General features: G+C 51.2%; 1 protein-coding gene across 1 annotated transcript; it reads left to right on the top strand.

Moving 5' to 3' along the window:
- The first annotated feature begins 515 nt into the window (after positions 1-515).
- Positions 516-27,218, top strand: POMGNT2 (protein O-linked mannose N-acetylglucosaminyltransferase 2 (beta 1,4-)). The gene is made up of 5 exons (XM_012771032.3): positions 516-733; positions 21,117-21,217; positions 22,416-22,524; positions 23,377-23,621; positions 24,908-27,218. The coding sequence occupies exon 5, from the start codon at positions 25,013-25,015 to the stop codon at positions 26,753-26,755; it is 1,743 nt and encodes a 580-aa protein (XP_012626486.1). The 5' UTR covers positions 516-733; positions 21,117-21,217; positions 22,416-22,524; positions 23,377-23,621; positions 24,908-25,012; the 3' UTR covers positions 26,756-27,218.

The raw sequence follows: 27,218 nt of genomic DNA, 5'->3' as shown, positions 1-27,218 counted from the left end.
ATTTATCCTAGCAAAGAGTCAAGAGGTCTAAAACCCATAAATCAAGAAACAGGGGCGTGTGTACACTCTCGGGGTCGGTGGTAAACGCCAGGTGCAGCAGCCGTAGGAGTTGGGAGTAGCTGCCCCTGAGGAGCTGGACAGCCAGGGTGGGATGGGGTGGAGGCAGGCGACTGCCATGGGGCAGCAGAGGAACGCTGCTTTTGTATTTAAGTTCCCTGCAGCATCATATTTTTTAAAAGCATGTAAACGTATTAATTACTTTGACTTTACAAATGACATTTGGTTGTTGGTTTAACCTGCATTTCAATTTGTTATCAGAACCCCCGCAACGGTGCAACCCTAACACCACGTGAAACCCAGGCTCTCGGGCGCAAGCCGTAGCTCCCAAGATTCCGCAGGCTGCAGGGGCGGGCTGTCCTCGGATGCGGACTACAACTCCCAGGACCCCGCGAGCCCAGGGGGCGGTTCTGGCCGGGACCCGGGCCCTGAACCCGCGGGGCTGCGCACGCGCGCAGGTTCTCGCGCGCGCTCGCCGCCGGCAGGCGCACGGCGCTGGGCAGGGGCGAGGGGCGGCCGCTGACCCCGAGGCGCGGCCGAGCCTGCGCTCGCTGCCTGGGCCTCCGGCGCCCCGAGCCGGCCCGGGGACCGGCGGCGGTGTGGGGGGGCCGGCGTCGCCGACGGCCTCCGTACGTGTCGGCGGAGGTGGCTTCGGCAGGTGGAGCCCGGGCTGCAGGTGAGACTCGCGCGCTCGGGGCTGGCGCGGACTCCGCTACCCGCCTGGGGTTTGAAGTGGAGGATCGGCCCCCGACCGCCGCTGGAGGGGACAGCCAGGTCCCAGACTCCGGGCTGAAGGGGAGATTTTAGGACGCCTTTCGGGAGCCGGGCAGTTTGCAGAGCGGAGAAGTGACGTGTGTTGCGGGCTGAAGGAGGCGCGGGAGGCGGGCGGGGTGGGGGGTGGACCCTCAGGGTCGGGGTGCCGCGGGCTCTCGCAGCGCCCTTGGACGTGCCCACTGAAGCCCTTAGCTCTTGGAGGGCACTAGCAGCGGGTCCCCACGGCCTTTTGCTTTGGGAGGTGATGGTGCACATTTGGCAGGGGTGGCAGGGAGCCAGGCGAAGCGCGCCGAGGGGGCCCGGGCCGTCCCAGCTGCCTTGGAAGGCAGAACCTAGGCAGCCTGCAGCTGGTGCCTGCACTCCTGGGGGCTCAGTAGGGCACCTGCTGTGTGTCCAGTGGCTTAAGAGCCTGCCAACGGCCTGCTTGACGGTGCAAGAGTAGCCTCTGACGGGGGAGCCCCACGGATTCCTGACCCCATGCATGTGTGTAAGAACCCGTCTCCCTGCCACGGATGGGAGTCCTCCGCTAAAGTGTGGGACCCTTAGGCCAGAGTCCTGCGCCAGGTGGTGAGAGGCCAGTGCCGCTTACTTTGTGCCAGCCAACCCAGAAACGGCCCGCGTAGGAGGGCATGACTTCAGGGTTATGGGGCCAGCCTGGTAGGACTTAGTAGCTAAGAGCACATACAGAGGAGGGTCCCCTCACCAAATGTTTATTGTTCCATATGTCCGTTACTATCTGTGTGCCCTTGAGCAAGTCGCTCATCCTCTCTGAGCCTCTGTTTACTTCTCTGCGAAATGGGAATGAAAGTACTATACCTTCATCACCAAGGTTGCAGTGAGGACTAAATGAAATGTTGCCAGGTAAGTCCTCAGCCCAGTATCTGGAGCACAGCGAGTGTGCAGCAAATGCTAGCCAGCCGCGGCTGCCAGTGGTAGAAAGTGTTGGCCTTGAGTTTAGAATCCCAGTTGTCTTTACTGGAACTAACTAGCTGCCCTCCCTGGCTCTCATGGATCCTGGAGATCTTCCAGCTCATCCTTTCATATTACATATGAGGAATCTGAGTCCCAGGTGGTGGCTCAGAGCTAAGAAAGAGCGCAGGTCTCTTCATCCCCAGGATGAGCCTTGGGCCCCCGGGAGGACAAGGAGAAGGGGAGAGTGAGATTCTCAGCCCAGAGGAGGACGTGGGGCTGGTGCTGCCGGCTGGGTTCACCAAGGCCGTGTAAGCATTCTGGTTGGCAAGTTCTTGCTCTGAGCCTTGTTTTAGAAAATATTTAGTGATAAACAAAGTCTTCAGTGAATATTGAGCTAACCCCCAAATTAAATTACCATACGCCTCTTTCCCCAAGGGTGCTTCTCCATCTGAGCTTGGTTGTCAGGGGGATACTTTCCCCGCAGGACCTGCCGATCACATGATTCCCAGGGGTTCTTAAATTGGATGAAATAATGAACGTGAAAGGCAGAGCCCACACATGTCATCATGGGCTTTGGAGTCAGACTTGGGTTCGAATCTGAGCCCCACCACTTAGCTGTGCAGTACTGCGCAAGTCACATAGTGACTCTAAGCATGTGTTCTTACATGTGAAATGGAGTTAACACCTCCTGTAGGTTTGTAATAGGAATAATTAAGATAATGCATGTAAAGCACTTAGCATTGTGCATGGCATAATGGGAGTTGTTATGTCATTATTATGATTAGTAACAATATTGTAAAAATAATTGTCAAGCATAGTGCTTTGCCTAGGTTGTCTCTTTGAATTCACAAAGAGAATTCTCTTTGTGGAATTCTCTTTGAGTATCACCCTGTGACGTAGGTGTATTTGTGTTTTTCAGGCCAGGAAATGGAGGCTTAGAGAGGCTAGGCATTGGCCTAGGGTCATGCAGTTGCTAAGTGACAGGGACAGGAATGTACATCCTAGCATCTTCAGCTCTAGAACTGGTGCTCTCTAATTCTCCTACTCTACTGCCTGTGGTCTTTGCCATTCTTGAAGCACAGTTATGACCTGGGGCAGCCTCCAGCCTGTAGCAGGGAGTCTTCTCACACCTCGTAGGTAAGAGGCAGGACGCTGCAGCATGTGATTTCCTCTCTGTCCGGTGTTGGATGAGTGGTGAAGCTGACGGGCATGCCCCGGGTGAGTTCCGGGGATGGTGTGTTAGGAAGAGGCAGCCCAAGCAAGCCCTATAGCCTCTTTAGGCCCTCGTCACTGGGCCACAGGGCGGGTGAGGGTGCAGGCTGGGTGGGACCTGGGAAGTGCGGTTAGGAGAAGAAATGCCCTTGCTTAGCTTCCAGGAGGGGTTCCGGAGCTGCACGCGTCTCTGGCTCCGTCTCTGCTTTGGGCAGCGCTTGCTTGAGCTGTGGATGTCGGGAGGAGGCCTGCACTGAGAGTCCGCATGCCGCCTTTTAATCCTAGCTGCCTGTGAGAGCTCACACTGCCTCTCAAGACCTCTTTTATGACATGAAGAGTTGGAGGAAATCATTTCTAAGGGCTCTTTTAGCTCTAAAAAGCAGTGGTTTTGTAATTCTGAATTGATGGCTTAACCCTCTCAGCACAGCATCAGGGCAGGCGGGCTAATTATCACCCCAGTGTGCTACCCAGACTCTCCTTGGGGCAAGAGAATGGCCACAGTTTCCTAAGCTACCTGCCACAGCCAGCTCTCTCTGCCTGGCTGGGCGGGGAGACATTACAGCAAGAAGCCTTGTGTTGCTAAGTTACAGTCGAGGGCCTGTGGGTCTGTTTCCAGAGCCATCCACACCTGCTCTGCCCTTGACTGATAAAAACTCACTGCTCTAAAGTCTACCCTGCTTCTCTGCCAGAGATCGCTGCTGCAAGCCTGATGACAGATGAGCACAGTACTTAAGAACAAGACCCCTGGAGTCGGAGGCAGATTCAAATCCTGGGGCCCCTGCTTAAGCTGTTAAGACCTTAAGCAAGGTTCTTAATCCCACTAAGCCTGGGTTTTCTCATGCTAAAAGAAAATGGGGATGATACTAGTACCTGCATTGAAGGGCTTTCATGAGGCTTAAATGAAACAGGGCAAGAAAAGGGCTTAGTACAGCGCCTGGCACATAGTAGGTGCTCAGTAGGTACCATTCACCTCCATCCCCTGCCCCAGAGGCCAACATCCTCTTTTCCTTAGCTAGCCCGGACAAAGATCCATCCTTCCATTTTTCTCAGGCCTCCCACTGGTACATACTGCAGGCCTGTCACCTCTAAGAGAATCAGATCTTTCACTCTGCCAGTGGAGACTGCTGTTGGTACAATCTTATGCTAGGAATTTATCTCTTTTCCCCATTTTGAGAAGCATAACAGAGGGCCTCTTCCTTGCTGTTAGTGGATACTCAGCCCTGCACAAGCCTCAGGAAGAGGCTGGGGTCCCTGGTCTGCTGTTTGCCACTATTACTGTTATTGCCACGGCAGGCCCTTGGATTGTTTTAGACACACCCAGTAATGAAACACACCCAGGGGTCCTTTGCCAGTGGAAGTTTGTGTCAGGAATCATGGCACATCCCGGGGTGGCATCAGGAGTTGCCACAGTTGTGCTGGGTCCCAGAGCTTCCAAGAGGGTTGCACAGAAGCCATTATAAGAAACTGGAGAAGCAGCCCAGCCTTGCTCTGTCCATGGGCTCCTTTCTCAGGGGTCCTACCGTCTCTCTGCTGGCCTGTAGGTATGGGCATCTCCCCATGTCCCCCACTAGTGGCTGCTCTGGACCCAAGTTCCACCCTTAGCACGTTTAGCCTGGAGACCTGGACTAGTTTCTTGTCAGCTTCACACCACAAGGCTGCAGTTAATGTGGGAAAGAGTGGGTTGGGGCATTCTCAAAAGTGGGCATAGAGCATGGCATTCTCAGTCTGCCCTGGAACTTAGGCTTGTGCATTGTCTTAGCAAAGGCTGGGAACAGAATTTAGTTAGCCTTTACTGATGAAAGTAGCTATCCTCAATTGAATCAGTTGCTTACCCTAGACTGGAAAGAGATGCTTTGCTGGCTGTTGCAAAATTGTGGAGGGTTAGAAAAACCTCAGAGCAGTTCTTAACACTGAGCACAATGAGAATCACGGGAAGCTTTATTAAAACACAGGTTCCTGGGTCCTACTCTAAGAGATTATGGTTCAGCAGGTCTGGAGTGGGGCCTAGGAATCTGCATTTCTCACATTCTAGGTGATGCTGATACTGCTGGTCCATGGATCAGTCTCACTGTGGGTTCTTCTTTAGGGGACCCCATGACCAGCCCTCCTGCCACCTGTGGAATAGCCCTCACAGGTTGACCTTGTTGGGCTGGACCACTTCTAGGCAGGGGTTCACTGCCCTACAAAGTAGCTGATCCCTCTAGGCTCAAACAGTTCTGACCCATAGAGAAGCCCTCCTCCTGCCCAGCATGCTGAGCTCTCCTCCCCATGCCTTCGCGCTGCAGCCCTTACTTCTTCATTCAGGCGCCTGGAGCACCTGCACAGCCATGCTGAGTGGACAGGGGCAGAGTGGGACAGGGGCAGGTGTTCCCACAGTCCACACCTGTGCCTGGGGCCTGTGTCGCTGGTGTCGCCATCATGCCCGTGTGTCCACTCAGGTAGAAAGGGTTGCATCCCACCCCTCTGGAGCAGCCTCACTGTTGCTGCACAGCCCCTTGGATGTTCGAAGAGTGCTGGGGCCAGGGGCTTCTTTTCCCCAGGGAAAAGAAGCGGCCCTGCTCCTTCAAGCATCCCATCCCAGAAAGACTCACGTAGAGTAGGTTCATATTGATGGTTAAGTGGGTAGAATCCGATTCCTGACAAAAATGCATAACCTGAATCTAATCGAGGGGAAACATCAGACAAACCCACATTGAGGAACACAGTAGCAAATAATCGGCCCCGACTTTTAAAAATTGTCAAGGTCATAAAAATCAAGGAGCGGCTGAGAAGCTGCGCCCAGATTGGGGGGAACTAGACAGAACTAGACTGGATGCCACGTTTCATCCTGGATTGGATTCTGGCCGAGGGAATAGAGACCACAGATTAATAATAGTGTAATATCAGTATTAATTTCCTGAATTTGTGTTGTGTAAGAGAATGTTCTTATTTTTAGAAAATGCACACTAAAGTCTTAAAGGCTAAATGGGCAAGATGTCTCCAACTTATTTTTACATGATTCAAAAAAGAGTGAGTTTGTGTACAGCTGTCCCTCAGTATCCTTGGGGACTGGTTCTGGGACTCCCTCCTGTTTGCATATAACCTACATGTACTTGAAATCATCTCCAGGTTACTTATGTTAATAATACCTAATACAATGTAAATGCCATGTAAATAGTTGTTATACTGTATTAATGTGAAATTGGTATTATTTTTTGTTGTTTTTTTGCTCCTGAATATTTTTGATCTGCATGCAGTTGTTTGAACCCAGGGATGTGGAATCTGTGGTTATTATGGAGAGCTGACTATATAGAAAGAATGATAAATGTGTCAAATTAGCAGTTGGTGAATCTAGGTGAGAGTGTAGGAGAGTTCTTTGTGCTATACATGTAACTTTTTTGTAAGTTTGAAATTATTTACAAAAGCCAAGCATGGTGGCTCAGGCCTGTAATCACCTCTGCTTGGGAGGCTGAGGCAGGAGGATAGCTTGAGGCCAGGAGTTCAAGACCACCCTGGCAATATAGTGAGACCCCCATCTCTAAAGAAAATTTTTAAAATATTAGCGTGGCATGGTGGCTCATATCTGTAGTCCCAGCTACTCAGGAGGCCAAGCAGGAGGATTGCTTGAGCCCAAAAGTTTGTGACTGCAAGGAGCTATGATCGTGGCACTACACTCTAGCCTGAGCCTACCTCTAAAAAAAAAAAAAAAAGAAAAAGAATTTTTTTCCAAATAAAAAGAAGAAAAAGATCTAGTCTGCCAGACTTAGCGTCTCATCATTGCTTCCTGTGTAAACTTGGCTTTCTGACCTCTCTGAGCTTTGGTTTTACTGTCTGTAAAATGAAGATCATCATTGAGAAGCAGAGAACCTGGCACCTAGTGATTGGCCAGTGGATGTTAGCTATGGTGATGTTGTTATCAGGAAAGGGAGGAGTTGAGGGTGACACCGTGGTGATGAGACCAAAGGAAAATGCACGCAAAGGCCTGTCACCTCTCCCCACTCACTGATGTGGGGTTCCTGGCTCCCTGAGTGGCAGGGGCCACTAGTAACCCGGCCACCATAAGGCATCATCTTGAAGAGGGCTTTGCAAGTGGTCATTTGAGCCCACGGGGCACCACCGGTGAAGCCCAGGTCTCTTGGCAGCTCTGTCCCCCTGCCCTCCCTGGCACTTCCCGTGCCTGCCCCACAGCCTGGACTCCCCAGTCTCCACCTGCGTGGGTATGCAGTGCCCAATGAACTGCATGTGGCTTTGGGCCTGGCCATCACTGCCCTAGGGTAGGGGAGGACCATGAGTTGGAGGCTTCATGGCGTGCTGGGCACATGTAAGAACTGGGCACAGTGATGCCTGCTGTGGACAGGTTTGTAGCAATCATCATCAACAAGGACACGCAGACACATAATCAGTACGGATGCTCATCTTGTCCTCCACCACCCCCACACCTCTGAAACCTTGTCCCAGACTCGCTTACCCTCCAGGTAGCTTCCCTGGAGGGTGCGTAAGATTTCTCGTCACGTACCTACGTGTTGCACACACTTCCTCATGTTTCTTTGTGAATGTTTTCTGCTCCCTACAGTGACTGTCTTCTGACTCTCTTGATGACTTTGACCCTCTCAAACTGGGCCCGAGGTCTCATCTGGATCTGTGTGCACATAAGGGTCTGAGCATTCCCAGTAAGAATTGTTTTCATTTGAATTTGCAGTTTCACCTAGAAAAATTGGTGCAGGCGTGTTCCGCGTCACCTGTATGAGCCTCACAACAGAGGTTCACACTGTTCTCTTCCCTGTTTGTGTCCCAGTTTACGACCATCTTGGTACACAGTAGTGCCTCCCTGTGGTGCCAGAGAGGACTGACACAGGCAGATGTAGCTTCTAAGTGTCCCATATGTGCCATGCAGAAGCCAGAGGACACAGCGGGCTGTGTGGCAAGCGAAGATGTCTGCATTGTTTGGAGGCTAAAAATTGGTGAGAGGGCTGCAGGCAAGCTGGTGGGAGCCTGGGCTCCCGTCCACCTGCGTGGCCAGGCTGTCCTGCCTCCCACTCGAGCCTTGGCTGGTCCTCAGCAAAGACCAACATCACCCATCTCACCAGAATAGCACAGGCTTGAAATCTATTGGGGTCCCCCCCCCCTTTTGAATGGGTTCAATAAGGCAATAGAGTCACAGTCATTATCTATTGACGCAGGATTAACGTCTCCAGCTGTGACTTGGCTTTGCTCTTTATACTAAAGCAAGGAGTGGCAAGGTTTTAGTCTGAGGTTGTGAACTCTTAACTAAATGTTACATATACCTTAATAATTTAACTTGTCAAGTTTTAGAAGCACCACTCAGAGGCTGCCAACATTTTGCCAAGGGTAAATATCTTTGTCAGAGAACCTGATCTGCTATAAATGTCCCAATTTATGAATGGCATTAGATTAATATAGTTAATTCTGGAGCACATGTAAGCATTATGTTACTAATGCCAGTTCCTTGTACTACTTCTGCTAAAAAAAGAAAAAAAAGAAACCACTCTGAGGGTAAGATTGAGTAAGTGAAACTTGTTTGCTCTTTACTAATTCACAGTATGTGAGACACAGTGATACAGAACTGGGAACTTCCATAATTAAGTCTGCATTTAGGATAAAAACACTTTTCAATGACAAAATAAGAATCTATTGCCATGGCCCATTTACACGAAGAGGGATGAACACAGAACACAAACACAGACACACATAAAGATGGTTACAAGACTTGAGTGCCGAATGCACTGGTCAGTTTATTTTTATACTCTAAAAATTAAAGTTAGTCCCATGACCACCCAGGCATTACAGCAACGGCCATAAATTCTGGAACACGTAGCCTTAAGGACACAGATGTCTCCTGACTCAAGGTTTCCAGGTGGTTGCTCTAGGCACCAGGCATAGATCACTGACCGAGATTAGCAAGGTTGGGCAAGGCAGCCACGGTTCCTCCAGGCTGACCCCCTGCAGCTTTGCCTGGCTTAGGTCGCCCCTCCCTTGAGGGGTCTTACCCGTCATTGACTAACCAGCCATCTTATGGGGCTCAGCAGCAATCACAGGAACAACCTGTTTATCATGTGGCCTCCAGACCCCCACTGCTGTGGGGCTGGGCAGGTCTTGCCTTAGTGCAGAAACTCAGGTCCTTTGTTATGCCTCTAGGCAACAACCTTGTTTGTCACAAGGATCCTTTCCGGAACACATTACTCTCAAACGCTCTGGGCAGAGCACATAAATTACTTGTTAAATTTAATTCTTAAACCAGGAAAGTATAATGTCAGTCCCCAACATCTATAATTTTCAATTAGATGTATGAACCACCCTTACAGGTCAAATTGCTATAATGTTAATATAAAACCTTCCACATCTCCTGGCCTGGGCCCTGCAGCCCGGTGCTGGCAGTGGTCCAGTCCCCACCGCCACAGCCCTGCTCATGGAGGAGCGACAGGTGGACAGCTGGTTCTGGCAGTCGTGCAGCTGGGAACCCAGGTGCAGGCAGTGAGGCCAGCAGGAGAGGGGATTTGCCTTAGACCAGAGCTTGCAAGCCAGCGCCGGTGAGGTCAGCAGCCTCAGCCCTTTGGTGCACATTGTCTTCGCTCAATTTGAATAGTTTCCAGAAGTTACAAATGAGGACATTTCACATTTTAAATGGATTTCTAACTGCTCTGGAAAAACCAGAAGAATATTGTTATGGACTGACTTGTGTATTCCCAAGAATCCCCTAATCCCCAGTGCGATGGTATTTGGGGATAGATAGCGCCTTTAAGGAGGTGACAGTGAAGGGTTAATGAGGTCATAAGGTGGGGCCCTAATCTGATAGGACTGGCCTCCTAGTGAGAAGAGGAAGAGCCTAGAGCCCTCTGCTCCCTCTCTATGCATACACAGAGAGGAGACCATCTACAAGCCAGGAGAAGAGGCCTCACCAGAAACCAATCCTGACTGCACCTTGATCTTGAACTTACAGCCTCCAGAGTGGTAGAAAGTAAATTTCTGTTGTTTAAGCCGCCCCGTCTGTGGTACTGTGGTATGGCAGCCCAAGCAGACTGGTACAGATAAGTACCGCTGGGCCGATTTCCTGCCAGGCCCTCATCAGCTGGCGCTTGGCCTCCGGGTCACACGGTCCACCCTCGGCTTTACTTTCCCCATTGGCTGCTGGCCCTAGTGAGCATGTGAGTTTGTACTCTAGGCCCGGAATTCCTGGCACTCTTCTTCCGTATCAGACCTCAGGCCCTCATGGGCTTTCCTGTGTCTGGGGCTGGCCAGGGCCCCCACAAGTGGAGCCTGTGCCCAGCGTGAGGGCCAGTCTTGCATGGGAGCCCCTGCGGGCAGGTGGCCTTCGCCCTCTCCGCTGAAGGTGTCTGCAGGTGTGGCGCGTTATCAGCGCCCTCCTCCAACGCTTCTTGGAACAGATGGGATCCCAGAATGGAGGATTCAGTAAGTCCGTGGGAATCTCATGATATTTAGCTACTCTGGGAGCTTAATAAAGTGGTTTGGGGCATGAGTTGGCAGCACCCTTTTGTCTGCCTCAGTTTCTAAAGGGCTTTTTAAGGCATGTTTTTAATCTCTTATTTATTTCTTTTTTCCCTTGCTTTTGGAAACCATTCTTGCCATATCATGCTTTGTCCTGGCTGAGGCACCAATATCTTTGTTCCACACACCAGTTGGGTCTGGTGCCCAACATAGAGAGGCTCCAGAATGATAAAGTTGGTGACAATTGAGGACCCTGGTCCACTGTACCCAGGAATGCCGAGAAGATGAGGTCCACGTGGTGCCTGGGCTATTATAGCACAAGACAATGCTTAGGATCCGTGTTCAAATCCTGACTCCTTTCCATACAAGCGGAGGGACTTGGACACGTTTATTTAGCTTCTGTGTCCCGATCTGTAAGGTGGGGATAATAGGAATGTGTTAGCCCCAGTCCCCTTGGTTTGAGGACTAGGTGAGAAAAACGGACATACGGTCTTTAGCACGCTGCCTGGAACATGAAGTGCTGGAGGCTGGTGGTTTGACTGTGTCAAGGTAAGAGTGGGCTCCTGGTTAATAGTTGTCAGTAGCCGGGACTCAGTTTTAAGTACGGGTTGCATCCTTGGCACTGCGCCGGGACGCGAGGTGCGGCGCGGGCTGTCCAGCTGGTGGTGCTGAAGCAATGGAGGAGCCCCACTGTCTAGGCGCCAGACTCACTTAGGGCAAAAGATGGAGTGATGGGAAGAGGCAGCTTTTCCTAGTTTTATTTCCTCTGCTTTTCTAAAGGAAAAACAAGCGAATAAGGAGCCGGGTTTTCAGGTCCTCTTTAAAGCCCTTCTGTCTCCTTCTGGAGTTTCAACACTGAACATGTGGTTGCCCATCTGCATTCCCTCTCTCTCCCTCCCCCCTGAGAGCCTGCCCCCTGCTCCAGAGCTAGACGACTCTGGCTAATCAGCAAGAGCATCCTCTGGTCATCGTCATTAGTCTAAGAGGGAGCTGGCCACAAAGCACGGTGGCTCGCGTGTGCCCTGATTCAGGCTTACTCCTCCCTGGTTTGAGTCCTCTGAATGCCTGAGGGGTTGCTTCTCTTCCCCACCCCTTGCCCCACTTGAATTAAAACCGGGTATTCTGTATCTTGAGGATGGTTTCCAGCCTGGTCTTTAGAGTCCAGGAACACTGGGTTCAGATCCAGGCTTCATGCCTGCGTGGCCTTGGGCGAGTCATGGAACCTGTCTGACCTTAGGTCCCTCGTCTAAACACTGGGAATGACGATGCACTGTGGTGCTGGGGTGGGCACTAAGGGGGCGCTGTAGGCAGAGAACTGGGAGCCACCAAAGGCAAGTGGCTGTCCTGGCTGGAGCAGGGCAAGGCTAGAGCACCACTCATTGTTAGGACACCCGTCATGTCCTCGCCCGAGCAGAAGGCCAATCTGACTCATCTCTTTCTCTCTGTGTGTAATGGCTCATGTCAAAGACCCCCATCCTGTCCACACCCATCCTGCTGGAGGTTCTGTCCGCCCAGAGGGGCCTGGCATCCTTTGCATCTCACAGACCACCGGACCTTCATGCTCACCTGCAGATCCTAAAGAACCAGCGTGGGTTTCCAGGAAGGCAGTAGGCGGAGACAAAATGTATCATCCTGGTGGCCCGTGCCTCTGAGCACCACCATCTCACCTTCTCTTGTCATCTGCATGACAAGACTCCCTCCGGCAGCCCTTGGCTCTGAGAGGCAGCACAGGAGGGGATGTGTGCGGCCGAACCCGGCCTCTGAGCCTCTCTCTGGATGGAAGATGGGGACCCCTCCCGCTGAGCGGCAGTGAGGCTGTGTGTGCCTGTGTGAGGGACCCAGCGTGGCCCCGGGCTGGCAGGAGCCCCGTGGGTCTGGGGTGCTTGCACACCTGACCACAGACGGGGTGGAGCCTGCCCCGCTGCGCAGAAGTAGGTTCACCGGGAGAGAGAGAGGGAATGAAAAGCAGCAGGCGAGGGGGAGCCGAATTCCAGCTCTGCCTTTGAGCTCTTGAGCTCTCAGAGTAAGTATACAGAGGAGGCTGAGCCGCTTAGGACTGCGAGGGAGTTAGTTCCCTGTCACTGCAGAGTAAGGTTTCTCCTGATGCTACGATTCTGGCACCTGTCCGTTTCAGCAGAGCCAGGTGACAATTGAAGTGGGGCAGGAGGCCTCAGTCTAAGAGTTCTTACCCTTGTCACCAGTGCCCTGGGGAGGCTCTTGGTGCATGGGGTTGTCCCAAACAATCAGTCAAACGTCAGGACCAGGCAGACAGTGTCAGTCTGACCAAGTTCTGGTCTGCAGAAATCAGCAGCTCAGCTCTTAGTCTGCCTTGGTGCCTGAGGCCTGGGAGGGTGGCCTGGATTCTCTCTCTCTGCCCTTGCCTTCCTGCCACCGCCCTGTCCTCATGGTGACGAGCAGCCTCTGCAGGCACTGGGAGCCCCAAGGAGCAGTAAAAATTGGACTGGAGAGAAGAGAGGGAGGTCACCGGGTCTGCCACCCAGGAAGCACCTTGGCCTGGTTATTCTGCACCATTTTGGTTTTCTCACTAGAGAATTGTGTGATTATTATCCAGGAACATTTGGATGTGGTGATGGGGAAGGGCCTCTTGATCGTCTTTAGGGCCAGGGAGCTGATTAATGGACTCTCTGCCTCCATCTGTTGTCTTTGAAAGCCTTTCTGAGGATTGCGCCTGCTCCTTCAATTCCCCTGGCTCGTGTGGGCTGCGGCAGTGCAGCTGGGGAGGAGGGGACGCACAGAGGAAGGTGGGAGCAGACTGGAGGGTTTTGCAGTGACTGTCGACAGCCCAAGTACTTGCTGGCTTCCTACTGCCACACCTTGGCTACTTCACAGTAGGTAGAAGTGCAAGGGTGGCTTTCCATGTGTCTCCACAGTGACAGTATACAAAAAATATCTGTGTTAATTAAGGTTCCCCTGGGAGAAGATCCTGAGACGATGATTCAATTGCAAGTAGATGATTTGTACTGAGTCCTGATGAACACGAATAGGAGAGTGGGGACATGAGACAGGTAGGGGAGGCAGCCAAAAGGGTGTGCATCGGACCTGTTACCACTGTGGACAGCTGAAGCTTAATCCTGCTGGAGAACCTTGGGAGCCAGTGTAGAACATGCCTCAAAGCTAACCCACCTGTGGGTTATTTATGGGCATGTATGCGTCCATTCCCATTGTCAGGTGTTGGTGCAGGGTGCCTGGCTCGTAAGTGGTAAAGTCGGTGGAAATCCAGGCAGTTGGCTTTAACCACCGTGCTATTTCCAGCAAAATGTGGCTCTGTCCATTCCCAGCAAACCTTCCCAGTTTCCCGCTTGGCAGGGTAACTCAGGAACCCGAAATGCCCAGTGCAGGTTCATGTAGGTCAGTCTGACCTGCCTTCTCTCAACACCATTCTGGCAGGGCCAGCAGGGGGGCCTCAGCATCTAATTAGAAACAGCTTCCACATCCCCCACTCTCAAAGGCTGGTCCCTGCCTAGTTGCCCACTTGTCCCATAAGACCACACCCCATGCCTCCTGTCCCATGAGCTCTGCCCCAAGGCCCTGAGCTCAGTACTTGGTTAGGATTGACCACTGCGTACACAGCCAGCCAGGCCCCGGTGAGGATCTTGGCCACTGCCCCACGTCCCTGCCTGCTGGCAATCATGCCTCAGGCCACAGGGATGCCTAGGAGGGGGCTCGTGGCAGAGTCACCAGAGAGGTGATGAGTACCTGGAGGCTGAGATGCCACTCAGGTTGGAGGTGAGTCTCTCCTCCCCACTTTCCTCACTTCCCTGAGGGTCTTGCTTTCTGGTATTCCCTGGGTGTGTCTGTTTTAGCTTTAGCTTCTGTTGGAAGCTGTTCTCATCTGTGATCAGAGCAAAATGTGCATCAGCCACACGCATCTGCCTCCCATCTCTCCAGAGAGGGCTTTGTTGAGTTTATTTTTTTCACACGTTAATTTATTTCTCCAGGATGCTCTTGTAATTTGTAATAGTGATTTGATTCTTCGTTTCCTTTTTAGCTTCTTATTATGCCACAAGCACAAAAGAGGATCATATAAAGAGCCTCATCATCACCTTCCTCGATGATCGGCATCCTCCTGTTGGGTTCTGTCTGTCTCCATGCTTTCCTTGCTGGAGTGTTTTAGAGCAAACTTCATACATGTCATTTTACCTATGAAGACTCATGTTCTGTTGTTTCTTAAGTTATCTTTTTTTAAAACTTTTTTTAATATTTGGAATAAATTTTAGACTTACAGAAAAGTTACAAAACGCGCTTCACCCAGATTCTCCCAATGTTAACATCTTACAGAGCCACAGTACAATGATCAAAACCAGAAAATTCACATAACACCTTAAACCACAGACCTTATTCAAGTTCTGCCAACTGCCTCACTGATTTTCCCTTTCTGGGTCAGGATGCAAACCAAGATCCCACACTGCATTTAGCTGTCCTCTTTAGTCTCCTCCATTCTGGGCAGCTCCTCAGTCTTCGTTTGTCTTTCATGACCTTAACTCTGTTGAGTACCGGGCAGGTAGTTGCTAAGAAGTCCCTCAGTTTGGGTTTAAGGTTTTCTCTAGAGCTAGAGCAGGAGCTAGAACCAAAGCTCCCCATTTTGGAATAAAAATTGAGGTTATGTATTTTGGGCAAGAAAACCACAGAAGTGAGGTGTCCTTCCCATGGCATCATAACAAGGAGTACTTGATGCCAGTATGTTATGACTGGTGAGGTCAGTTTTAATCACTTGGTTAGGGGGGTTATGTCTGCCAAGCTTCCCTACTGTAGTTTCTATTTTCACCTTTGTAATTAATATGTATCTCATGGAGAGATACTTTGAGACTGAGCCTATGCAAATATCCTGTTTCTCATTGTACTTTCACCCACTTATTTTAACATCTGTCAGCAGATCTTGCCTGCAACAGTTATTACTGTGATATTTGCCAAATGGTGATCTTCTATTTCCATCATTGCTTCTACATTTATTAAATGGAATACTGTAAGCACGATCTGTCCCTTCTCTCCTATTTATTTATTCATTTATTCACATCAATATTGACTCATGGATATTTGTTTTATTCTATGGGTTTTAATCCATTACTATTACTTTTTATTTTTTTACTAAAGTCGTTCCAGATTTAGCTATTGGGTGTTCATTCCAGATTGGCTTCTGTGTCTTTTTGCTATGTCCCCATCAGTTTTTGAGGCACTTCTTGACATTCTAGCACTGTAAGATGTTCCAGGCTTGTCTTACACTTTGTCTCGGCTCCAGCCCTGGCACCAGCCATTTCTCCAAGGAGCTGTTTCCTTTTAGAAGAGAAAGATATTTAGAAACCAAGGTCTGGGTGCTGGGTGTGCTCACTGCTACTGCACTGTCATTACGTTTAGGCCTCTCGGTGGACAGAGCTAGGACAGAGCTGTCTGTATGAGGGTACACACTCACGAGTGCTGTTCTCGTCCTCTGTCATTCCAGTGTGGGCCCCCCTTCAGTTCCCTGGCCCACATCTCAGCTGAGGACCTCAGGGTGGCCCACCACCCCGTGGTGAGACACTGTCCTCCCTGCCTTTGCATTCTCTTCCTCAACCCTTCTCATCCCTTCCCTTATTTTCTGTTTTTTTTTTCTCTCCTGACCTTAAGGATGGATTAATTCTCTCTCCTTCTGGCCTCTTTCTAGCTCCTCTTTTTCCTCTTTCTTTCCAGAAAGAAGATGTCAGAGCTCCATCTGATGTCACGTCTTACTGAGTAGCCAGGTGTTCTCTCTTGAGCAGCTTTATATACTGTCCACGCCACAGTGGTGGTAAGGACAGCTCGTTCCTGTGGCAGGACCTGGGGCATTGGTCAAAAATGCTCCTGTATCAGCAATTTAATGTGGTTCAACCCAGTAGCACAGTAGTTCTTAGCTGGTGAGGCTGGATGGAGAGTTTCCAGATGGGGCGTATGCAGCAATATACTTTTACATTGAAAAGTAAAATACATAGATGGATACAGATATAAAATACCAACTTTATAAAGTACGAGTTGATGAAATCTGCTGGTCTTCAGGGGCAGACATTGCAGAAGAGAGTCTCTTGTGAATGAGGGCTTCTTGGGGGAGGGGATGCTGGACTTCGGGGCATGAGGTTTGTCTCATTATCAATGGGTGCATGGGTTGGAAAAGACAGAGCAAACACCAAAGTTTAAGTACATGTCTCAGCTGCAGCGTTTCTTGGCTCGTAGAGACACCTTCCCTGGAGCTGAACAGGGCCGAGTGGGTGGAGTCAAGAAGGCAGCTGTGGTGCCCTGGCCTCTCACCTGTGGCTAGACCAGAAGTTCTTGGCCCTTGTTCCGCAGGAGCCTTGAAGTCCTGCAGGAAAGAGGTGAAGTTCAGGTGCCCGATACTCTCCTGTCTGCAGGGCCCTCAGGGTAGCTGGGACTTCTTCCTCTTCTCCTACAGTCAAGAAGGCCCATAGAGGTATGAGTGAGTGGGAGATTTATTAAAGGACTAGCTGTGAGTCCATAGGAATTTATTTAAAATTTAAATCGTCTGCAGAGTTTGGGATTTGAATTGCCCTAAGGCATGTGCTCCTGTGTCCCACCAGGTTCCTACGCCCTTCTAGGCCCCCCATTCTAACTCCCAGGCTCTCCTCTCCCGTATTGAGCGGGGAGACAGTGGGCCTGGGAGCTTCTAATGGGCTTTTCTACCTCTGTTCTCCTGGAGAACCCCCAGGCAGCCCTGCTCAAAGACCTATACCAGCTCCCATTGCCTGTAGGATAGAGTTCAAGTTCCTTGATCTGGCGTCACAGCCACTGACATTCTGACCTTAGCTGATTTTTCTAAGTCTCTCTCTACTTCTTCTCTTTGTAAACCATCCACTCCAACCAGACCGGACTGTTTGGTCTTCTTGGGTCACACTCCCTGGACAGCTCCCCACCCCTTTCTTTCCTGAGTTGAGCGTCAGCATTCACAAGGTCCAACTAATGCATTTTTTCTGACCTTCTCCACAACCTAGTGAAGTTGTACCTGTATCTTTGCTGATGAGGAGCTTGAGTTCAGTGATCTCAAGATCACATCTCTGTTGCCTCCGAAAGCTCCAGGAAACAGCCAAAGCAGAAGGACTTGCTTCTTCCTCGGAAGGGGCCTGGCACTGACTGCCTGCAGGGCTCCCTGGAGCCCAGCTACTGCCCGTGCTGTGACACTTGAGTTGTCTTCGTCCTTGTGCTCTACAAGCAGGTGGCACCTGTGTGGAAAACTGTCGTAGATCCTCTTTGGCCACAATAAATGTTTGATTTGCTTTCATTTGTTACAGAAAGGTTTCCTAGAGGGAGGGATTTGTCTACCCAAGTTGGAAGGTCAAGGGGAACCTGATGCCCGATAGCCCCACTGTGTTAGAGCACAGAGCTCGGAAACAAGACACGCACCCCGTGCATTTGCCTCACACGCAGCACTGTGAAAACAGGTTCTCTCCCCATACCGGTTAGAACGTTCTGGCTGTGAGAAGCCAAACCTCCAATCCAGCCCACCTTCGACGACAAGGAAGGTTGCCATCCCTCACAGCACGAGGTCAGAGGTGGGGCTCGGAGACGGCACCAGGGTCCGTTGCATCCCTTGGCCATGCCATCCGCGGCCTTCTCTCTTTGCCCTCAGACAGGTTCCACGCGGTCAGCAGATGGCAGCCAGCAGCTACGGTGCCACGCCTTCTTTTTCTGTCCGGTGGGTGGGAACATGGGGCGTGACTCCCGCTCCTTGGCCTGATGGGTCCACTTGGGTAACGCGCCACGCCTGAGCCAGAGGCGTGCTCCCTCAGCCCTCCCGGGGTGCGAGGTCTTGGCCCGTAGGTACTGGTGGGAGGGCTGGCTGTCTGGACAAACTGGGGATCTTGTTAGGAAAAGGAAAGGGGTGGATGCTGGGGGGAAGCTAGTGTCCCCCTGTCATTTGCTGATGCACCTGACCAGCAGGCCCAAGACACAGAGGCTTGGCCGCCAACCCCCGCCCAGGGTGCCACAGATGACACGTGTAACAACATTCGCTGGCTGGTCTCGGTCCCCATCTTCCCCTGCTTAGATTGAAAATCCTTTGTTTCAAATGAAAAGTGACAGTTTCTGCCTCAGCACTGATCAGTCCTTGCTTCGAGTCAGATGAAGGCAGCCAAGTGTGTCCAAAATGTTTTCAAATGACACATTTCTTTGTGTATTCCGGTGGCCTTTTTATTAACCATCTGGTGCCTCAAACCTTTTTCTTCTCCTGTCCACCAGATACTCCACCTATTAAGTTGAACCTAATTGAACGAAATTGTTTCTGTACGTCCCAAGCAGTTGAGTGTGAGCATTCACAAGGTCCAACTGAGGCGCTATTCCTGACCTCCCCACAGCCTTGTGAAGCTGTGCCCTGTGCTGATGAGCCGCTGGAGTTCAGAAAGGCCACGCTGTAGGTGGAGACGCTGGGGTTTGAACCCGAGGCTGCCTGGCGCTTTATCCTCCAGCTTTCCCTGGCAGCATGCGTCCTCTTCTGGCAGCTGCCTGCAGCCGTCCGTGCATGGGTGAGGCGACAGCTACTGAGTGATTAGCGATACCTCTCGAGATGTCTCCAGAAGAGCAAACCCACCGGTCACAGTCATTTAGGAGTCAGCTTCCTGTTCTGACTGTCCCTGACGCAACCTCCCCGCGGGGTTTGGAGTAGTGCATCCCATCGTGCTGGCCGAGGCCGGGAGCTGGGCTGTGCGAGGAACCGTCTGCTAGTGACCTGCCGGTCCCCCCGGCCACCTGTGCGGGGAGCAGCCCTGCGCCGGCAGTGTTAGGGCTCCTCCATCCTGAACCCTGGCCGGGCCACAGGCTTGCTGTGTGACTTCGGCAAGCTGCCTCTCTGTGTAAAGTGAGAAGGACTTGCTTAGTGCTTGTTCACCTTCGTAGCTGTGGAATTCCTTCTCAAGAGCGAAGAACCCCTTTTTCAAATGAATTCTTATGCTACCTATATTAGTTCCCTATGGCTGCTGTAACAAATTACCACACATTTGGTGGCTTAAAAAGAAGGAACGTTATTGCCTCACAGTTCTGGAAGCCGGAAGTCTGAAACTAGGTCTGAAACGAAGCGTGGTCAGCAGCTCCCTCTGAAGGCTCTAGCTGCCTTCATTTTGCTCCTAGTGGTTTCTGGTCATCCTGGTGCTCTTTGGCTTATAGCAGTGTCACTTCAATCTCTGTCTTCATCTTCATGTAGCTTCTCTGTTTCTCTGTGTGTCCTTTTCTATATCGTATAAGGGCACTCGTTGGATTTAGGGCCCATCCTAATCTAGTGTTATATCAAGATCCTTAACTAATTACACGTGCAAAGGCCCTATTTCTAAATAAGGTCACATTTTGAGGTTCTGAGTAGACATGAATTTTGGGGAGATATTATTCAATCCACTACAGTATCACCAAATATAGAACAGATTAAGGGGGCCTGGTTCTGCTTGGAGCTAGATAAAGGCTGGTGTCCTTGGCCTCCCCACCCACCCCCACCCTTGGCAACCCCCAAAGTTCAGGGTCTGCAAACCATTGCCCACCCAAGGATCCAGGCACCCTAGCTCACCATGTCCCATGTCTTCATTTGGGGGCGCAGGAATAATATTCCAGGCACTTTGGCTCCCATGGCAGGTGACCTTTGAGTGGCCTCTCCTTGAAGGACAGGGAGGAAGAACCTCTGTCCACAGCCCTCACAAGTAGCATCAGCACTCACAAGCATGAGTTGTGGGTAGGCACTGGTTGGGAGTTCGAACAGCCCCACCTATTCCCAGGGAAGCCAAGATCACTGCAGGCAGAGCCTAATGCCAACTGTCACCTTCAGGGAGTAAGCATCCCTCTGCAGGCAAGCCACTGGGGGAGTGTTCCAATGTCAGGCCATGTGTTGCCTGCAGACAAAGTAATCTTCCAAGCAGAGAACATTTGGAAAGCCTGAGGATCCACTCTCTGGGGAGAGCCAGGGGAGTCACCTCTCCTTTCTCCCTGAGAGCAAAAAAGGAAGCCATTCCTCTGGATCCTGGCGTAGCTGGGCTTGTGTTTATTCCTGGCAGTCTGGCATTTGGTTGCTAAGCAGGTGAGAAGCCAGGGCCAGTATGATGCTTAATCCTGACCATCCAGGCACTTAAGGGTCAGAGAGACATGGTGACATGTCCTGTGTCACACAGCAAAGCGACAGACCTGGTCTGAAGTTCTGCAGGCTCTGGCTGCAGCATTTGGCTGTTTTTCTTTCCCCCATAGCACGTGATAGGGAACATTCACATGGATGATACACTCCTTTGGGTGTACTCACATGTTGAAAACCCAAAGATATCTTACAGTGCGGTAAAGCGGAACAGTAACTCCTACCAGCTGCTGCTGTTCATAGGGCGTAACTAACACACAGGCTGCTCGCTGCTGCCCACGGCCTAGGCGGTGGGGGGGGGGGTTCTTCCGACAGATGAACAGTGATCCTCGTCTTCCTAATTCAAGAAGGTGTATCAGAAAGCAGCTGAGTGACGGTGATGTGATTATAAGGATAACATTGAGCCTACTCTAATTTATATGCAAAAGAAATAGGAAAACATTTCCAAACTTTTAAACTGACAAGTGGTAACGTGATTCATGGCCTGGTTCTTTGGTTAAGAGCTACTTGGTTTTCTCAAATCTGGCTGTACCCCAGAATCACCTGGGAGCTTGGCAAAAAGCAGATGCCACGAAGACTTCAGGTTCTGGTCAAAATGGAGTAGACACATTTATCCCTTTCTCTCCCACTAATATAGCTAAAAACACCGGGATTATATATAAAATATCAGAAGACTGGAAGGTGGAGAAAAGAATGTGGAGCAACCAGGGACCCTGGAACTCCCAGAACAACGTAGTGGTGAGTTCCCTGGGTTTTCTTTTTGCCTTTTGTATATCCCACACTGCGCTAGAGAGGCCCACAACCCGGAAATGGCTGTGGGCGTGGACCAAAACAAAGCCCGAGGAAGCTTGGTCTCCTTTGTCAAAGGGCTGGAAAGGGAGCAGTCTAGCAAAACAGAAATCTTCTTGACCATAAACACCCTATTACTGAAAAACATTAGGGGAAAATGCTCCCCCCCCCAATGCTCCCAGCTTTAGTAAAGGCCACGTGGATGGCCTGGACCAGCGGCCCTCAACCTTTTTGGCACCGGGGACTGTTTTCATTGAAGACAGTGTCCCTCACTCTCCCGGCCAGGGTGATGCTGACAGAGCCAAGCAGGGAGGCCTGGACTTCTACCCCACCCAGCGGTAAAGAGTCAATGCCTTCCCTCCCCCCCCCCCAAAGTTTGAGCAGAAGCCTGCTGAAGTTCAAGGAGATCCATAGTATCATAACATTCTACCCAAAATGTCCAGAATAAATGTCAGCAAAGAAAGAAGATATAAAAAACTAAATTGAAACTGTAGGACTGAAAAATAGAATAACTAAAATTTTTAAATTACTGGATGGGCTCAAGGAAGAATGGAGAGGACAAAGGAAAGAATCGGTGAACATGAAGACAGAATGATGGAAAATATCCAACCTGAACAATAAGGAGCAAAAAGACTGGGAAAAAATTAACAGAGCCTCAAAGACCTATGGGACAATACAATTTTTTTTTTTTAATCTAGCATTGTTGGTGATTGGAGAGTCCTAGGAGAGCAATGTGAAGCTGGAAAAGTATTCAAAGAAATAATGGCTGAATATTTCCCAAATCTGGTGAAAGACATAAAACTACAGATTCAGGAATCTGAGCAAACCCCAAAGAGGATAAACCCAAAAAAACCCTGCCATGACACTTTATGATCAAACCTCTGAAACGAAGACCAAAACAAAATTTTAAGAGTAAAGAGACAAACTATATATCACATCTAGGGGAAATGCCATTCAAATGACATTAATAGCAATTTCTCATCAGAAGTCCTGGGATAGAGAAAGTGTCACAGCATCATCTTTCATTACGCTGAAAGAAAAAAATTGTTACCCAAAAAGTCTATACCCAGTGAAAATATTCTTTAGGAATGAAGGAGAAATCAAGACATTTTCAGGAAGGAAAACTAAAAGAATTTGTTCCCAGCAGATCTGCCCTAAAAGAATGGTCAACAGAAACTCTTCAAAGAAAGGATATGATAATGGAAGGAAACCTGTAACATCAGGAATGAAGAAAGAACAAAAAGAGTAAAATATGGGTAAATATAATAGACTATCCTTTTTCTCTTGAGGAAATTATATTTGACAGCTGAAGCCAAACTTATAACACTGTCCAATGTGAATCTCTATGTAGAGGAAATATTTATAATAATTAACTATTCTCTTATTATTAACAGCATTACTATTCATAGCAAGAGTATTAATATTCATACTATTAAGTATTACTACTTAAGATAATTAGCACTTTTAATTATCTTAAAAGTATTTTTAAGATAATCTTATTTAAAATATGTTATAAAGGGGAGAGGATAAAGGAACCTAAATGGAGGTGAGGTTTCTACACTTCCTCAGAAGGTCAAATGGCAGTACTGGTAGACTGTGGTACATCATGATATACAATGTGTATGTGGGACAGGGTATTTAAAACCCTTTTGGGACTTTTGCCTCAATATACAAAACATTTGTCAGTGGTGACACCCAGGCACAATTCTCTTCCTTGACCACGGCAAGTTTCTACCGGTGCTTTTATGGGATTCTAAAAGCCAGCAGGCATGATTTCTAAAGGAGCTTTAACTATTAAAAAATTCTACACCAAGAGATACATTAAAAAACACTATAGATAAATCAAAGTGAAATTCAAGTAATCCATAAGAAGGCAGGAAAAACACAGAGATGCCTGAGCCTACTGCAGACCTGCTAAGCTGAGGCCTCCAGGACTGGTGCAGGGAATGTGGGTTTTTAGCAAGTGCCCCTTGAGGATTCCGGGTCATCCAGGTTTGAGAACCTCTGGTCTAGACCAGTATTTTTTAAACACCAGGTTGCCAACCCTATTAGTAGGTTAGAAAATCAATTAAGATGATCATGGGCAACTTTTTTTTTTTTTTTAACAGACTAGAAAAACCTAGAGTGCATTACATCTGCTGGGTGCGAGGGTGTGTGTTAAATGATACGTGCATATGTGTGTGCCCAGCCTTGGACGAGGGTAGGCCAGAAGAGATCATGCCTTCCAAACGGCCTTCACCCAAGCCCGACAGTGGATAGACCTGTATCCCAGCTTTCCCAAAGCAGTGCCCTGCTCACTGGTGTGCCCTGTATTGGCTTTCGTCCCCTCTCTGTCTGACTTTTCCACTCTCCTGTAAGTATTTCTTGGGATGATTTCTCAAAGTGTTTAGATGCACATCCTTGTCCCTGACTGCTTCTTAGGGTGCCTGGCCAAAGATACCTCCTCTTTCTGGGCAAGGTCACCCTTGGGACTTTTGGTCGCAGGGAGGTGGAGATTGCATCAGAAGCCAGCTGCAAGGGAAGAAGGGAGCGGCACGCTCCCTCCGCAGTGCAGTGTCACCTGTGCTGCTTCTGTGTCGCTGAGGGTGAGATTCTCCAGCTGTCCCAATAGTCCTGGGCCCCAGAGGAGGCATGGTGGCCTCCATGACCATGCAAAGAAAGGGAGCGAATGCCCACCCCAGGCAGGCCTCTCTGTAGGCGTGTGTATGTGGGAGAGGATATTTAAAACTCTTTTGGGATTTTTGCCTCAAAATACATTTGTCGGAGGTGAGATGCAGACACAATCCTCTTCCTCGTTCACTGAGGGGGCAAGTTTCTACCGTGCTTTTATGGGATTCTAAAAGCCAGCAGGCATGACTCCTAAAGGGGCTTTAAGCAGGAGCAGATCTTAGCCAGTCTGCTTAGCTGCCTGCACATGCATTCCTGGGTCTCTCAGAAGGGCTGCAGTGGGGTCTTGGTGTGGAGCCTGGGAACAGTGTTCACAGGCCTTCAGCGCCAGTTCTCATTTAGAGAAAAGTGATGTCCTGGCAGTCCAGGAGCCTCAGACCCCTAAGAGGGATTTTCCCTGTGGCCTGTCATTGCAGATGTCTCTCTTGGTTACCTTTTGCTGCAGCAGCGCTTCCTGACCAAGAGCCCCAGAATTTCAGTGACATGCGATGATAAGCTTTTACTCACTTCAGGTGTCTGTGTGGTGGCTGACCTTGGCTGGGTTGGCTGATGGCTCTGCTGTCTTGGCTGGGCTCACTCAGGCATCGGGGTCAGCGGAGCTAGACTGGGCTTGGCCAGAGCAGCTCTGCTCCACGACTGTCACTCCTCTTGGGGCCCACGAGTTAGCCTGAACACATTCTTCTCATGGCAGTGCCGTAAGTAAGCAGAGGGCAAGGCCAGTCCAGGCACTTTCCAAACCTTCGATTATGTTCTGTCCGCTAACATCGCATTGGCCAAACCGGGTTATGGGGCCAAACCAATGTCAAGTGTAAGGATAGATACTCCACCCATGGGAGTGGTGGGGGGAGTAAATATTTTGAACAGTGGTCTAATCTACCGTGCCTGGCACAGTGGCTGTGCATTGTGGGAGCTTGTAGTGGCGCCAGGCAGACTATGCCAACTCCTTTTTCTTTTCCTTCTCTCCTCCTGCAGGTGGTTGCCGGTCCTCGGGGTACCCATAGGGATGGGTGAAGCCCGCCTGGCCTGTGGCCCCTCCCAGCAGCCATCACCGCGCTAGGGCCCCGCAGCAGCGCTAGGATGCACCTGTCGGCGGTGCTCAACGCCCTGCTGGTGTCGGTGCTGGCGGCAGTCCTGTGGAAGCACGTGCGGCTGCGCGAGCACGCGGCCTCTTTGGAAGAGGAGCTGGCCCTCAGCCGACAGGCCCCAGAGCCGGCCGCAGCCCTGAGGATCGACTACCCAAAGGCCCTGCAGACGCTGATGGAGGGCGGCACACACATGGTGTGCACGGGCCGCACGCACACAGACCGCATCTGCCGCTTCGAGTGGCTCTGCTACTCCAGCGAGGCCGCGGAGTTCATCTTCTTCCACGGCAACTCGTCTGTCATGCTGCCCAACCTGGGCTCCCGGCGCTTCCAGCCAGCCCTGCTCGACCTGTCCACCGTGGAGGACCACAACACCCAGTACTTCAACTTCGTGGAGCTGCCCGCTGCCGCCTTGCGCTTCATGCCCAAGCCGGTGTTTGTGCCCGACGTGGCCGTCATCGCCAACCGCTTCAACCCCGACAACCTCATGCACGTCTTCCACGATGACCTGCTGCCGCTCTTCTACACCCTGCGGCAGTTCCCCGGCCTGGCCCAGGAGGCCCGGCTCTTCTTCATGGAGGGCTGGGGCGAGGGCGCGCACTTCGACCTCTACAAGCTTCTCAGCCCCAAGCAGCCTCTCCTGCGGGCACAGCTGAAGGCCCTGGGCCGGCTGCTGTGCTTCTCCCACGCTTTCGTGGGCCTCTCCAAGATCACCACCTGGTACCAGTATGGCTTCGTCCAGCCCCAGGGCCCAAAGGCCAATATCCTAGTCTCGGGCAACGAGATCCGGCAGTTTGCACAGTTCATGATGGCCAAGCTGAACGCGAGCCGCTCGGCGGCCCCCCTAGGGGAGGAGTACATTCTGGTCTTCAGCCGCACCCACGACAGACTCATCCTGAACGAGGCCGAGCTGCTGCTGGCGCTGGCCCAGGAGTTCCAGATGAAGACGGTGACGGTGTCCCTGGAGGACCACACCTTTGCAGATGTTGTGCGTCTGGTCAGCAATGCCTCCATGCTGGTCAGCATGCACGGGGCCCAGCTGGTCACCACCCTCTTCCTGCCCCGCGGGGCGACTGTGGTTGAGCTCTTCCCGTATGCCGTCAACCCCGACCACTACACCCCCTATAAAACGCTGGCCACGCTGCCTGGTATGGCCCTGCAGTATGTAGCCTGGCGGAACACGATGCCAGAGAACACGGTCACGCACCCTGAGCGGCCCTGGGACCAGGGGGGCATCGCCCACCTGGACCAGGCTGAGCAGGCCCGCATCCTGCAGAGCCGTGAGGTCCCGCGGCATCTCTGTTGCCGGAACCCCGAGTGGCTTTTCCGCATCTACCAGGACACCAAGGTAGACATCCCATCCCTCATTCAAACCGTACGGCGCGTGGTGAAGGGCCGGCCAGGGCCGCGGAAGCAGAGGTGGACAATCAGCCTGTACCCGGGCAAGGTGCGGGAGGCGCGATGCCAGGCGTCGGTGCAGGGTGCCTCCGAGGCCCGGCTCACCGTCTCCTGGCAGATCCCGTGGAACCTCAAGTACCTGAAGGTGCGGGAGGTCAAGTACGAGGTGTGGCTGCAGGAGCAGGGCGAGAACACCTACGTGCCTTACATTCTGGGCCTGCAGAACCACACCTTCACTGAGAACATCAAGCCCTTCACCACCTACCTGGTGTGGGTCCGCTGCATCTTCAACAAGACGCTCCTGGGACCCTTTGCAGACGTGCTGGTGTGCAGCACGTAGCAAGCGTGCCGCCCAGGCCTCAGCACGGTGGCTCCTCCAGCCAGTGTCCTCAGGCCCCCGACCCTGCTGTAGCGACTTCTGTTTGTTATTTATGGAGCAGGTCTGGGCCAGGCCTGGGCCTAGGTGTCGTCTCATTGCACCTGGGGTGCGGTGTTTGCAGCACCCCTCTTTGCACCAGAGACAGGATCCCCCCTTCTCCTGTCCTGATCATCTGTACCCCTGGAGAAGTTCCTTAGCAGGGAGGAGGAAATGGAGGAGGAGGAAGGAAAGAAGGAATCCCAAGGAACCTCTTTGGCTAAGTGATCATGCTGTTTCCTACTGAGTCCTCCTGGCATCCAGCTTTCTGGAAAACGAGTAATCATGCAGTTGTTGGGGTGGGTGGTTCATCAGCTTCCATCCCCCTGAAATCCCCCGTATCCCAGTGAAGGGAGTGTGGGAGCATCATTAAATGATGATAAGCGTC

This window comes from Microcebus murinus, chromosome 1 (genome assembly GCF_040939455.1).
Source record: "Microcebus murinus isolate Inina chromosome 1, M.murinus_Inina_mat1.0, whole genome shotgun sequence".
NCBI lineage: Eukaryota > Metazoa > Chordata > Mammalia > Primates > Cheirogaleidae > Microcebus > Microcebus murinus.
This window is presented reverse-complemented; position numbering and strand designations above follow the sequence as displayed.